General features: G+C 36.7%; 1 protein-coding gene and 1 long non-coding RNA gene across 2 annotated transcripts; one reads left to right on the top strand and one right to left on the bottom strand.

The window, feature by feature from the left end:
• The first annotated feature begins 1,659 nt into the window (after positions 1 to 1,659).
• LOC140883477 (biotin carboxyl carrier protein of acetyl-CoA carboxylase, chloroplastic-like) lies at positions 1,660 to 5,523 on the top strand. Its single transcript, XM_073289961.1, has 7 exons — positions 1,660 to 1,963; positions 2,690 to 2,746; positions 2,870 to 3,003; positions 3,087 to 3,402; positions 3,931 to 4,002; positions 4,529 to 4,594; positions 5,365 to 5,523. Exons 1-7 carry the CDS (start codon positions 1,826 to 1,828, stop codon positions 5,386 to 5,388), a joined length of 807 nt encoding a protein of 268 aa, XP_073146062.1. The 5' UTR covers positions 1,660 to 1,825; the 3' UTR covers positions 5,389 to 5,523.
• Positions 5,524 to 7,164: 1,641 nt separating this feature from the next.
• LOC140884740 (uncharacterized) lies at positions 7,165 to 8,511 on the bottom strand. Its single transcript, XR_012150708.1, has 2 exons — positions 8,262 to 8,511; positions 7,165 to 7,658 (listed from the first exon to the last, which is right to left on the bottom strand). It is a non-coding gene; the product is annotated as an uncharacterized lncRNA (long non-coding RNA).
• Positions 8,512 to 14,563: the final 6,052 nt, after the last annotated feature.

Raw genomic sequence — 14,563 nt, 5'->3', positions numbered from 1 at the left:
CCATACACGTAGCATCGGAGGGTGACAGGAGAGACCCGTCCAGCCTCATGCTGTCATCAGGAGTGTCGTACGTAGCATCGGAGGGCAACAGGAGCTACCTGTCCGTGCCTCATGCTATCTCAGAAGTGCACTAAAACAATGTCACTCGCTCCATATGACTCAATACATCTCAAGAGATCAATATCAATAGCAATCAAAGGAGTCAAGGCTTAACGTGCTATGTAAACTTGTAAATGAGTGAATGAAATCATATAATCCACGTAAGCACATAAAACACATTATCACTCATTAAAAAATACTTAATATCATTACATGCCATTATAGGCGTCGTAATATAAACAGCTCATACGTACCTCAACCGACACTTAATTACCACAAAAATATCTCAAGTATTTCTCGGATATTCCAATCCCAAATTTTCAGAATCTGTAATTCCAGAAAAATTGCTCATAAATCCTAAAATTCATATTTAATATTAAAACATCCTATCAATGACCAAATATCGAATATACGACTCTAAAAGTCAAAATACCCCAAGTAGAACAATCTGAATTTTCCGAAAATTCCTACAAATTTCGAAAATTCGCATTTATATTTTCTAGAGCATCTAAACACTCAATTAATGAACAATCAACACTTAAATTCGAAAATCCCCAATATAAAAAATATGAAAATTCGAAATAAATCCCAAATAAATTCTGAAAAATATCGAATACCTTCAATCGACTTCGATATAATACCTACAAACAATAATAAATCAAATATCAATTATCGGATGTCAATTGAATCGAAATACCCAAAATTCGAAACCCTAAATTCAAAATTATACCTCAAAGCTTGGAATTAAAGGGTTAAACAACTAACACAACCTACCCCTAAACTCCGGCGACGATCGGCGGCGGCGAACGACGGCGGCTGGTGCGACGGGTTTTCGGAAATTTCAATAAAAATATGAAATATGGGTACCGAAAGATAGCTCTCGTCGCGAGGATTCCGGAACTATATTTACTTTTGAAATCCAGCCAAAAACGAAGGAGATACGGACATTTGAAGAAATGAAGAAATTTGAAAAACAAAGAAACAGAAGAAACGATACGGAGGAAGAGAGAGACGGTGGAGAGAGAAAGATATTATGATATATATATTATATATGTATATATAGATATGTATTACTTTAATGTGTGTCTTATTTTATTCATTCGGGGTTCAAACTTGACCCGGTTCGAGTTATTTCAACTCCTGTGTGCTCTATAAATAACATATTCATTTTAATATCGTCTATAAACCGATATTTATAAATACATATTTTTAACACACAAATTAATTAATATATTAATATCGAGTCCTTACAATTATCAAGTCAAAAATCAAAACAAAAAATGAAAGTTTTTAGAAAAAAAATACTTAAAATTTTGATAACAAAAATAATATATAATATAATATTTTTTTATAAATTATATAATTAACAAAATGTTTTTAAAAAATAAAACATGGGGAACCGTGCCCCCAAATAAAAAAACCCAATTTAAATTAGGCAAAAATGATGGACACGTGCATCTCATGTGATAGATCCGTTACACATAACAGAAGAGTCATCCTTCCCAAAAATAAACAACGTGGAGGGAAACGGAGAGACTGAGGCAAGCTTTTTCAAACGCTGTCGTTTCTGTTGGGCCTTGTTTGTATCGCCTCCCCTGCTTCGTCTTTGTTTGTTCCTGCTGATTTCTCTTCAAATTTATCGCCCATTTCTCTCTACAAAAACATTGCCATTATTCTCTGGATTTTCACCCTTTTTCGATCGAAATTCCCGCTGATTTGATCGTCAATGGCTTCTTTTAGAGCTCCGTGCCCGAAGATCTTGCCTCTGTTAGCTGCTTCATCGCATTCCAGGACCGCTGGCAGCCGACATTGTACCGCGTCGTTCTCTCGATCCGATTCCAGATCAGTGATCGCTCCATTCCAGGTTCATGTTATTATTGGGAGTGCTGCTTTTACTGTCGTTGGACTCAATCTACATCTTTGTAGCACGCTTTGTTTGTGATAGATTGAATTGATGCCTGGACCTCAGATTTTGCTTGATTGTGCTGATTTTTTTTTATCTCTTTTCGAATCGATGTTTCATGTTTTTATGTGCTGAATTTGTTGTGGATTTATCTGCCGCCTTTTATCCACCCATACCATACTTCCACTGTTAGCTTTCTGGTAAACTTTGCATGTCGTCGAGGTCATTTTTGTGCTGGAAGGGTTTATTATTAGTTTCTGTTGCTTTTCGTGTGGTGTGAGTGGCTCTTTCTTCACATCTGTGGCTTGTTACGTAAATTTGTTCGTCTGGATGCCTTGTTGCGCTGTATCTGTGTTTAGTTTCATTAACTTTGTTACTTTCTCTAGCATAAACGAATCATGAACCTCAGGTATACCGTATATGGCTTTGTATGGCAATTAGATCACATGCTATATAAAGTGAAAGAAAAAAAAATTGCAATACTGAATTTTGCTTATCATTTTTGGTTCGTGCTAGTTAAACATTTGTATGTGTTTGATAAAGAATTTCCTTTATGTGTGTTGATAAAGAATTTCCTTTATGGTTGACTTTGACGAAGAAATCAAAGGAAAACGGTTGTATTTTGGTTCTGAATCCTCTGATTATTGTTTTCTGCAAAGCCATAACTTGAGGATACATTTGTTCCAGCAAGGGCGTAGCCATAACCAGTCTGCAATCTTTAAAGTCTACGCGCAGCTCAATGAGGTAAGATGACACTTATATGCTACTATTTGATTTACTATTGCCTTTTTATCTTTTGGTTTTGGTTCAAAATTATTTATCTTGATCTGTCTCGAATTTGAGATAAGATTACCATACCTTATCTAGGTTGCTGTTGAGAAACCATCGAATTCTATTCCGGCACTCGAGTTAGTTTTACCCAAAGAATCTGAAAGGCAACTTGAAGTTCCAGACGCATCATCCATTTCAGCGTTTATGAACCAAGTGGCAGATCTTGTTGAGTATGTGACGGACATTGCATAAACATCACAACACTTACTGATTGAGTCCTGATAAATGACTTTTATTCATCTGATGCTTCCAGGCTTGTAGATTCAAGAGATATCATGGAGTTGCAGCTTAAGCAGATGGATTGTGAACTCCTTATCAAAAAAAAGGAAGCATTGCCACAGCCATCAGTCGCAGCTCCAGTTTTTTACACATCACCTCCTCATCAGGCTATGCTTCCACCACCGATGCCTAATGCAAATGTTCCAGCTCTTGCTTCATCAACTCCAGCTGCAAAGCCAACTCCGCCACCCGCACCAACAAAACCAAAATCAACACATCCTCCATTCAAATGTCCAATGGCTGGAAACTTTTATCGTTCTCCTGCTCCTGGTGCACCAGTTTTTGTGAAGGTTAATGCATTTTCTTATGATTTTCCTGAAAAACTGTGCATGCTTTGAATTGTGTTTTTGTATGATAGAATGGTGCCTTTATTGGCAAATATCATTTTTCTTTAGTTCCAAAGAATTTATCCGATCCTTCTACCAGTTAAATTTCTTATCAACTTTTCATTCCAGATGAGTTGCAAAGTGCAAAATTTATTATAGCGCGCTGCAGTCGTCTCTGCAATTTAATAAATGAAATGATAGAAAAGTAGGTTTAGAACTTTGAAATTGTGTGCTTCTGTGTGTTGAACTTGCACCCTGTCTTATTAGTTCGCCCTCAAGCCATCAAAATTTTTAATCTTTCCTTCTTGGATTCTTAAGTAGGCTTGCTTCTAGGTGGTGAGTGTAACTGGGTAAAATTTACACACCACTTTCTCAGTCCACACCACCTAGGTTCATACTCCCTGTGATTTTATTTTCTGTTCTTATCATTGTTCTTCATATAGTTTCAGTAATGCGGTTCTGTAATTTCTAACTCCGAGTTTGATTTCATAGGTTGGCGATAAGATCCAGAAAGGGCAGGTTATATGCATCATTGAGGCCATGAAACTAATGAATGAGATTGAGGTGAGCTGCTCTGTTTGGCTGTCTTACTTTCCGCCTCATACTCAAAATTCAATATTCAAAACATGAACTCACATTATTATTTTCAAAATTTTCAATTAAATATTTAAATCACTATCGCATGCTTCAACCAACCATGTAAAACACAGGTTTTTACAAAAAAAAAAAGAAAAAAAATTTATCTCATGTTTTTCATCAACAATTAATTTATTTCATATTTTCCATACAATCACGACACAATATCACGCCATTACATATCATTTTTATTTTTAAATTCATATCTAAATTTCATTCTGGAAAAAGCTTTTAAAAGTACCAGGTTTATGCTTCCATTACTTTGATTTGAAAGACCAAACTCCACCTATCTGTTTTTATATTGGTGCTAGAAATAAGAGAGCTCTATGTGCCAAGATAGAAGCTCCAGAATTCTTAGCGAAGTAGTTTTTTCCTTGACTTTGTAGATGATAGTTATAGCTATTTCTACGGCTACTAGGATCTAATACATTTTACGATGCATCTTTTTTCCCAGGCCGACCAATCTGGCACGGTAGTCGAGATACTCGTAGAAGATGGGAAACCTGTCAGCGTGGACATGGTATGTATCCTCTATGCCACCCTGCTTTCTGTCACGACTCCTAATGCAAATTATGTATCCTCTATGCCACCTTACGACTCCTAATGCAAATTTTTCTGGTTGAGAGCAAATCTCCAAAAACTCGGGTGGCCGGGTTCGGTTCGACGAAAATGTTATTTAAAAATTTCTCGACCTGAACCAGAATCAACCCGAAAATGACCCACCCGAACCCTGCTAACCTGAACCAACCCAATTTTATTTTTTAACTTTTTTTTTAAAAAAATTAAATAAAAATTCAAAACACACTATAATGATATTAATATTTAATTTACACACATAATAACAAAATCTAAAGTTATATAATTTAAATTTGAAAGTGTAGTTGCAGAAAATTTAAAGTATAATTACTGCAAAAAAATAAAAAATTATTTTAAAGAATCAAAATTATTCAAAATAAACATTAACCGAGGAAAATCTATTTATCAATATACAATAATTTTTTTTCAAACCTAAAAATGTAGTAAATTTTTCTTAATTTTATATAAAAATAATAATTATAAAAAGTTTTGGGTCATCTCGGGTCAACCCGGGTTAACCCGAACTCAATTAATTTTTTCGGGTTAGCTTTCGGGTCAATCCGATTCAACTCTAACCCAATATTTTTCGGGTCGACTCATGTCGAATTAACGGGTTTGGTACCCCTACCAAAAACAAGACAAGGAAATATAACCAAACAAAGCCCCGTTGTACTTTGTTTATTTTGTTCATAACGTATTCCATTTCCTTTGCAGCCTCTGTTTATCATCGAGCCATGACGAACCAGGTTCAGTGTGTATTGAAGAGCAGTAACATATATGTAAGAAAGTGCGAGATCTCTTGGCCCTTTGGGATATTTATTCAAACATTAAAACGATGGTGTTGTTAGAATAATATAGGTTGTTTTGTCTCATATTGATACGTCTTATTAATTATGAATAATAAATTATTATTAGTATTTTTTGGTGCTACAAGATAGAAATTATTCTTCCTAAAAAATTCTCGAGTGATGTGGGCTTTGGTCTTTTTCTATATTTTTGTCCGGCGTGCGGCGAGCTTTCAGGTCATTATTTGATGTTCCAACACAAACTTTTAAATATGCCAAATTTATATATATATATATTATATATAGAGTTGCACATGGTGGGCACGGAGTTGGGCATACTTGTTGGGCAGCATAACGAGTTTCTTTCATCTGCCCAACGCAAAATCCCCACTTCGTCCGCATCGCTGATGTGGAATGCCACAACATGTTTTTTTTTTTTAATTTTAAAAATTAAAAAAACAAATATTTTAAAATAATATATTCAAAACTTTCTTCTTGCGTTCAAAAGCTTCTTCCACAGCCTACTTTCTCCAAACCTCTCGCCTCTTCCCGCTGCCACGGCCTACCTACCAAAGACAATAATTTCAAATCCTCGTTCCCATTTCTCAGATCTGAAAATCGAACTAAAGAATCTAAAACCATTCTTCTGCTTCTTCAGGTTTCACTTCGTCTTGGTTCCCGCCGCCGGGTCACCCGTTTCCCACCAGCCCGCGCCGCCGCTACACAGCAGCAACCTTCGCCGCCAACACCGCGCTACGTGAGATTTCGTGTTCTTATTCACAAATTATGGTGTAAAATTATAGAAAATTCGAAATATTCGTACATTTCTTGTAACTCTTTTCCGAGTGGATTCCTTTGCACTGTTGTTTTTCCGAATAGAATGATAGTGTAAGGTTTTATAACTCATATTTTGATATATTTATTATTATTTTCATCTATTTGTTCTTGAGTAAATTGAATTTTAATGGATAAATTGTTCTGTGTGACTCGTAAATTCGTAATTATGCTTTTTCATGCCGTCTGATCGAGTAATATAAATTGAAATGATGGGAAAATAGAGGTTTTCGCATAGTTTTGGTTGCAACGGCGTCAACCGATAACATCTTAATGCAAAAGAAGAAAATGACCTTAAGTTAGGTGCAAAATATTTAAAGTTAACGAGAAGAAAATTTCCAGTCCAAACCCGATACTTGTCAATTTGAACGCCTGCCCTCAAGCCTTAAGCCCCAAGCCTCAACCCATATATACAATGTAGATATATATCTAGGTACCGTTTGATATATGATATGAAAGTGGGATGAGACACAAATTTTTACTCATTTCATGTTTCTCTCATTTTTTTGTTAACTCAATGATATCTCATGGCCCGGTATGAGATTAGATGTAGGCTTGATGACAAATACCTCTCAACCCATGATATTAGTGGATGATGAACGTCATATAAGTGAAATTGTGTGAAATTGACAATGGTAATTAAAAGAATAAACACAATAATCCTACAAAATCAAAAACATGCAAAACAACATATCATTCATAACTATGTCTTGCTTATCCATATCTCATCATGTTTTTATTCATCTATCGTGCATCTCATCCATGATACCAAACGGTATCCTAATATTCACGTAAAGTTGGGAATACAGATTTGGAAAGAAGAAATAAGGTGAAGCACGGCACTATGGAGTATGGATTTTGAAGGAACTAATTGAAAAACAAGGAGAGGAATTGATTTTAGTGTTTTAAATTGATGGGATATCAACGAGGGAAAATGAAAAAATTTAGAATCCTTGTCTTTTGATTCCCCTCAAAAGACACTTGAAATAAAACAACACTTCACAGCCATGCAGAAACCAAACTCAATTTACCAAAAATGAAGAAAAAAACAACTGAATTTACAAACGAATAATATGGGCATTGCTAAAATGAATTGACTTTTTAGCATGGTTCATCGCTTGCCAGCCATGCTGAAGGACGTAATTTTTTGGGTTTTACAACAATGAGTGGAGCTTTGGGGGAGTTGCTGAATGCGAATTTATCTGCATGGAACAACTTTCGATGATGGACTCATCCTTGGGCACAATTTTGTACCAATAGCAGCTTTTTAGCCTTGCTGGTTCTGGTAACAATAGTGTCAACTGTTCTTCACCTGGTGAAAGTTCCATATTACACTGAATTTCCTACTGTTGCAATCAAATGTTTTTCTTGTTTTCCACTATCAATAACCTGCCAACATAAAGAAAAATCAGGGGACAATAAAAAAAATTCAGTCTACAATAATAAACCAAAAACCAAGAAATGCAAAACTTTTGGCTCGAACGATTCAATCTACAGTTTGAAGGTCCACAAAACAATATATTTCTTTACTGGTTTAAAAAGAAAAAAAAAAAAAGAAAACAAAAACAAAAACAATTCGTACAACACTATAGTTGGTGATCCTTCTTACCGAGAAAATAAACCACCATAAACTAAGAACTCAGAATTTAGGAACAATTGAAGATGATGGTAAGTGGTAACTCAAAAAAAGAGCAGACTCACCAATTTGATGAAAAGTTAAATTTGGTCAAACATCAAATTAAGTGTCTTGTTGATTCTCAATGCTTTAGAATAAGTCTTTAACAAAATGACAATCATCTTTATACGTGGGAAGAACATAAAAGCCTTCTTATTGAGATCTATTTCCACTTTCCATCTCTACAATTTTATTCGGACAAAAAAAAAAACAGTGCAAAGGAATCCACTCGGAAAAGAGTTACAAGAAATGTATGAATATTTCGAATTTTCTATAATTTTACACCATAATTTGTGAATAAGAACACGAAAGCTCACGTAGCGCGGCGGTGGCGACAAGGCGTGTGCTGGCGGCAGAGGCTGCTGCTGTGCGGCGGCGGCGGGGGCTGGTGGTAAAGGGGTGATCCGGTGGTGGGAACCAAGACAACGTGAAACTTGAAGAAGCAAAAAAATGATTTCAGATTCTTTCGTTCGATTTTCAGATCTGGGAAATGGGAACGATGGTTTGAAATTATTTTTTCTTTGGTAGGTGAGGGCTGTCGGCAGCGGGAGGAGGTAGGAAGCTGGCTGTGGGAGATACTTTTTAATTTAAGAAAAGAAGGTTTTGAATATATTATTTTATCTCTGTTTTTTTATTTTTTAAAACTAAAAAAACATGTGGCCGCTAATGTGGCATGCCATGTCAGAGGCGCAGACGAAGTGAGAATTTGTCATTTGGCTGTTCCTGGCAATTTCCTTCAAATTTAGCACATTTTCTTTGATAATGAGATTGGAGAGAACTTCATCATGCATCCTTATTCTCTTTAATCTCATTCTTTGACACAATGCCACTTTTTAGGCTTCAACCAAACACCAACTTTCCAAGCTTCACAAGATACAAATTTTTATAAACATTCCCTATACTTACACTCTCCATGAATGAACTCTACCCGCCGTGAGTAAGGAAACATGCGATCGAGGGGTGCCCCAAAACGGCCTCTTGTGGTGCCCATCGAACTATTTTCCCCCCAATTAGCCACTCCTTTTAAGTACTTGCCCTTGTAAGAAGAGGTAAGAGTCGTTAGTTTTTGGTGATTTCCATAAAAATGGAAGATCCCATGTTGAAAATGATAAATGATACATAAAAGAACAAAAAAGAACCTAAAGAAACCAAAAAGAACCAAAGTGGGAGGAAAACCAGGCTGACGGAACCAGGAACTCGGTGCACCATGATGTGAAGTTGCTTCGGGTATGAAACAAACAGAGACGTTTGTTCATGGCATCCCTTCGTGGTTTTGGTTGTTTCTGACGATTTAAACGAATGGATATCATCATAAAGACGTGTCCTATCATCGGAAATCATTTGGTCATTATAAATACTGCATCAATCATCATTCCAACACATCCGAACACAATCAATTGAGAAAATATGAGTGTGAGAAAATTCTGCACACTGGTTCCTCGTCTTTTTCAGCAAAAAATATTTTTCATCAAAATATTTGTGGTTTGGATATTGTTATATTGCAAATACAATATACAAATATTCGATTTTCAAGTCGAAAGACATCCAAGGTATTCGAGATTTTTTCAAGCGTGTTGAAAACTACAAATTTAGGAATTCATTGTATCCTGGAGGAACATTTGCTTAGTCCGAGTGCATCACCGTGGTGGGAGAAAATAGTTTCTTAAGGAAAGGGAGTGTACGCGTCTTGGATTCGCACTTCTGATTTTGTAGCAAGAGATTTGTGCAGTTTCTTGACAGCAGCACTGTGCAAGAAAGGTTCCTTGACATCAACAGAATTGACGGAAGAGTTCCTTGACAAAAGCTTAATTGAAGAAACCATATCCCATCAATATTCTTAAGAAACTATTTTGTACAATCGATGACTTCTCAAGGAAATTCGCTTCGTACCTTGCAGCGGATTTTGTCAAGTTGGAAATGTTTGATGGTGCAAAATTTCGGCGTTGGCAAAAGAAGTTGCATTTCTTACTCACGTCTCTAAATGTGGTGTATGTTTTTACCACACCCAAACCGGTGTAGGCGGAAAATGAAACCATGGCAGAAACAAGGGCGAGACAAAAGTGGAACCAAGATGATTATGTATTCAAGGGTCATATTTGCAGTGCAATTTTCGATGCTTCGTTCAACCAATACTACAAAAAGGAAACCACAAAGGAAATTTGGGACTCAATTGGTTGTATAATATATATTTGGTTTATGTTTTGTAACCAGTTTTGGATTAATATTATCGTTTCCACAGTTATGTTTAGTTTATCTAATTTAAGTTTTCTGTTTAATTTAATGCATGTTAAAGTTTCTTACTAATAGGTGATTCATGTTGAGTCACTATAGTTTGCAATATGGCCCTGGATAGGACGGGACGGGACACGACCAAAATGTGGTCTTCATTTTTTTATGAAGAAACACCTAAGATTTCTAGATATTTAAGAGAAAGATTATGCAACACGTTCGGTAGGTTCACATGCGTTTGGGTTCTAATTCATGCATTATCTTTACAACTCTATTCATGCTCTATTCGTGTGTCAAGCAGTGAGACCGGTATGGAAACAAACAGATTTATGGCCAGCGATTTCGAAGGTAATGGACATGAACACTTTAGATGTATGTTTATGGTTACAACTCTAATTGAATAAAGAGAAGTTTGCATCTTGCTACTTTCACTTGGGGACTCTGGAAGAAGCGTATTGAAGTAATTTATGGGGATGAACCAGATAAATGTAGCGACCCATTCCGAAATCGTCTACTAAACAAATCTTACGCGTGCAATTAAAACTTAAACAATGATAATTAGAGAAACTGTAGAAATCTTAAATTATCTAACACTCGACAAAATACAACCGGTAAAATCACTGGAACCTAATCAATACAACCCAATCGAATAGATACTGAAAAAATGTCTAAAACTAAAAACCTCTATTTATCTCTTGCTACAAAGCCCTGATCACTGATCAACCACTGAACTCGATCTTGATCCGCCTGCAAACATATTCCATCGAATGGGATGTCCGAGATAAAAATAGAGACGTGAGTGCTAACGCCCAGATCGCAAAGTACGAGTACACAAGTCAATATAATGCCACAAGTCAATATAATACATGAAACATGAAATAATGAATGCTCTGGTACACTGAGATCAAGATCTGGAACATCATGCTCAGAACACAAGCGCCTCCTGTAACACCCGGTATTTTAATACGTAAATCCGCATGCATAATTAGGAAACTTAATTATTTAAAATTTTAGATTATGGGTTAAATTATTATGTGAATTATTTGTGCATGATTTAAATTATTTTCAAGCATTTAACCCATAATTAGTGATTTTTATGAATTATTGGTATTTGAATTATTTTATCGCGTAGACGGGACCGTGGACGGACGAGATGACAACTTTCTATCCAATTTATTTCATGAGCCTTTTAAGAGCCCAAAATATTATTTTGAGTTTTATTTCCTCAAAATTATCAGTAGTTAATTTTATATAATTTTAGGAGTCCATTTTTATTCAAAATAAGCCAAAATATTGATTTTTTAGTATTTTTAAAATTCCCTTAATTTTTAATTTCGGGATTTATGTTTGATAGTAGATTATTTTGAATTTTTTTAAGAGTTTAAAATTTTACATTTTATGTATATTACTAATCTAATTAAATTATATTATCTATCTAACTAATTTTAATTATTTTAAAAAACCAAAACTTAACCTAATCTACCCAACCCCTCACCCGATTACCCTCACTCAGCCGACACACCCATCCTCCATCACCTTCTTCATCGATCAGCAGGCTCTCGGACCTCCATAGCCACGGTTCTTGAGGTTTTCAAGTTGAATCATAGTCGTTCCGTCGTCCCGCACTCGTCGCCTACGTATTTTTCTCTTCAATTTCGGTGCAAGGCATGTTTCTTTTCAATTTTAATGTGCCATATTAATTTTTATGCGTGTGTGTGCGTGAACAGTAGGGTTCTTTCAAAGAATTTTCAGAAAAACGATTTGGTTGGATGTTTGAGTCATGTTCATGCGTTTGTTTTGATCTTGTTCACACGTTTTCGTTTGGCATGGCTCGTGCAAACTGCTGGCCAGGGTCCCGAGGATGTGGGAGGGTGGTCTAGACTCGAATGGCTCAAGTGGTTCGAGCCAAACGAGCCTAGGAACAGGTCAAGGCGCGATCGGCCCTTAGGATGCGCAGGCTAGGGTTCTCGAGTAAGGGGCTTCGGCTTTTAACGTCCAGGGTGCATGGGGTCAGACCAGGTGCGGGGTTCGAACCGCCCAGACGTGGGCTACGTCTGGGCGGCGGAGCTCCGGCCAGGGCGGTAGCAGCCCTAGAAGGGCTGCTGCTCGCGGCCGAGAGGAATGGAGAAGGGGGGGGGATCGGGTTTTAGGGTTAGAAAGGATCCGGGTCGGGTGGTTGGGTTCGGGTCGGGTCTGGAAAGTCATGGGTTAAGTTAGTTGGGTCCGGGTCCGGGTTAAGTTAGTTGGGCTCGGGTATTTTTATTTTTAAGTTTTTAGTTTAATTAAAGGTTTAATGGGCTTAATTAAATCTCAAAATTTATTTGGGCTCCATTTAAATATTTTGGGATTGAATTTAATTATTTGGGCTTAATTAAATTAATTTAAGTTAGTCCACTAATTTTTATGGGCTTTAGGGCCCATGGAAGTTATTGGGCCAGTCTTTGGGCTTTTGGGCCCATTGGGCCAGAACAGGTTGTTATTGGGCCAGGAATATTTTAATGGCTTTAATTAATTAATGGGACTTAGAAATGTAATGTTGGGCTTAAGTATGTTAATGGGCCAGTCTCAGTGTTAATGGGCCAGATTTAAGTAATTGGGCTTGAGTGTTAGGGCCAGCAGTCAGTACAATCCATGAGAAATTTGCATGTGTCCTGAATATATATTTAATTATTTTTATGCATGGAAGTTATTTTAATAATTATATGTTAGTATGAAATTTAAATTAAATATATATGAAGGACACACATTTTATTTAAGTACATGCATTCATGAAATAATTTTTATGCATGATTTAATGTTTAAGGTTGAGCAAAAGAAAATAATTTTTATTGTTGGAAGTTGAAGTAGTGTGACAATTTGAGGGGGATTCGTCCCCATATATGAACTATTGAAGGGCAGTTTACTGCCAATTTAAGAGGTGATTCGTCACCTCCACGTACGTTGGTTTCCAGGCTGATCAGTATTTAATGTATGATTTAAGGTTACACTATGGATACAACCATGCGATGTTAGAAAATAATTTGCTCAACAATGTTTATGTATTATGTATGATTATGATATTTAAGTTTAATTTAAGTTATGTTATGTCATGATATTTTTAAGCATGCTCATTCATGTATATGTTATGTATTAGTATTAAAGTGATTTAAATTATTTTAAACCCTTGTTATGTTAGCATGTTGGGCCTCTAGGCTCACTACACTGGTATGGTGCAGGTGAGTACGTAGAGGAGGATGTGGTATCCACCGGCGGCGAGGACATATGAGCGGACATGCAGTGACCCCGTGACCGTGATAGACGTCTGAGTCTGTTTTGCATGTTTTGAATATTTTAGCATGTTATACATTTATTTATTTATTTTCAGTGGTTGACAGTATGAAATATTTTATTTAAATATTTTCAGTGCATGCAAATTTTATTTATTTTTGCTTATGTCAGTATTTTATTAAATGTTTGACTCAGATATTTAATTTATTAAAGGTTGCATTTTATTTAGTTTATTTATTTTTAAATCTATTTATTCTGTGCATATATGTATGGGCATGTATGTACATATCTTTACTTAGTAAGTATAAAAAAAAAATTTCCGCATATTTATTTATATTAGAGAGTTAGGGTCGTTTCAGTTGGTATCAAAGCACGGGCCTTGGAGGGGTCATCACTGCTATGCGAGCTCAGAAATCCACGCTACCGGTCTGTAAGTTTTAAGTGTTTATAGCATGATTTACTTTTAAGAATTTAAGTTAGCATTAATGTTAAAACACTTAGTTATGCATGGCGATTTACGTAAAGAAATATGTGGCGGTGCAGAATGCCTCCCAGACCGATGAATAGACGTGGGGAACCTACACCTACACCTCCACCTCCACCTACACCTCCGCAGAACCCACTTGCAGTATTGGAGCAGGCCAATGCTACTTTGATGGCAGGGGTTACTGCTCTGTTAGAGCAGCAGGCTTCACGTCCTAGAATGTCCCATGAGGAGGACGTAGCTGAGCGGTTCCAGAAGAAGGGGCCGAAGGAGTTCATTGGTACCACCGATCCTTTGGTGGCTGAGGGGTGGATTCGTTCTTTGGAGTCCATCTTTGCATATATGGGGATCACAGATGCGGACAGGGTGAACTGTGCGACGTATATGTTGAGGGGAGACGCAACTCTTTGGTGGGAGGGTGCTGCCAGGGGAGTACACCTCCCTACACTGTCTTGGGCGGAGTTTAGGCGTATCTTCTACGCCAAGTATTTCACGGAGGATGTGAGGAGTCGCATGATCCGGGAGTTTATGAGTCTCCGGCAGGGGGACAGGTCAGTGGTTGAGTATGTGAGCCAGTTCGAGAGGGGCTGTCATTTTTTGCCTCTGATTGTAGACAGTCCACCGGAGAAGATGAGGCAG

This window comes from Henckelia pumila, chromosome 2 (genome assembly GCF_033568475.1).
Source record: "Henckelia pumila isolate YLH828 chromosome 2, ASM3356847v2, whole genome shotgun sequence".
Classification (NCBI taxonomy): domain Eukaryota; kingdom Viridiplantae; phylum Streptophyta; class Magnoliopsida; order Lamiales; family Gesneriaceae; genus Henckelia; species Henckelia pumila.
Note: the sequence above shows the minus strand (reverse complement) of the source record. Positions and strands in the feature narration are given on the sequence as shown.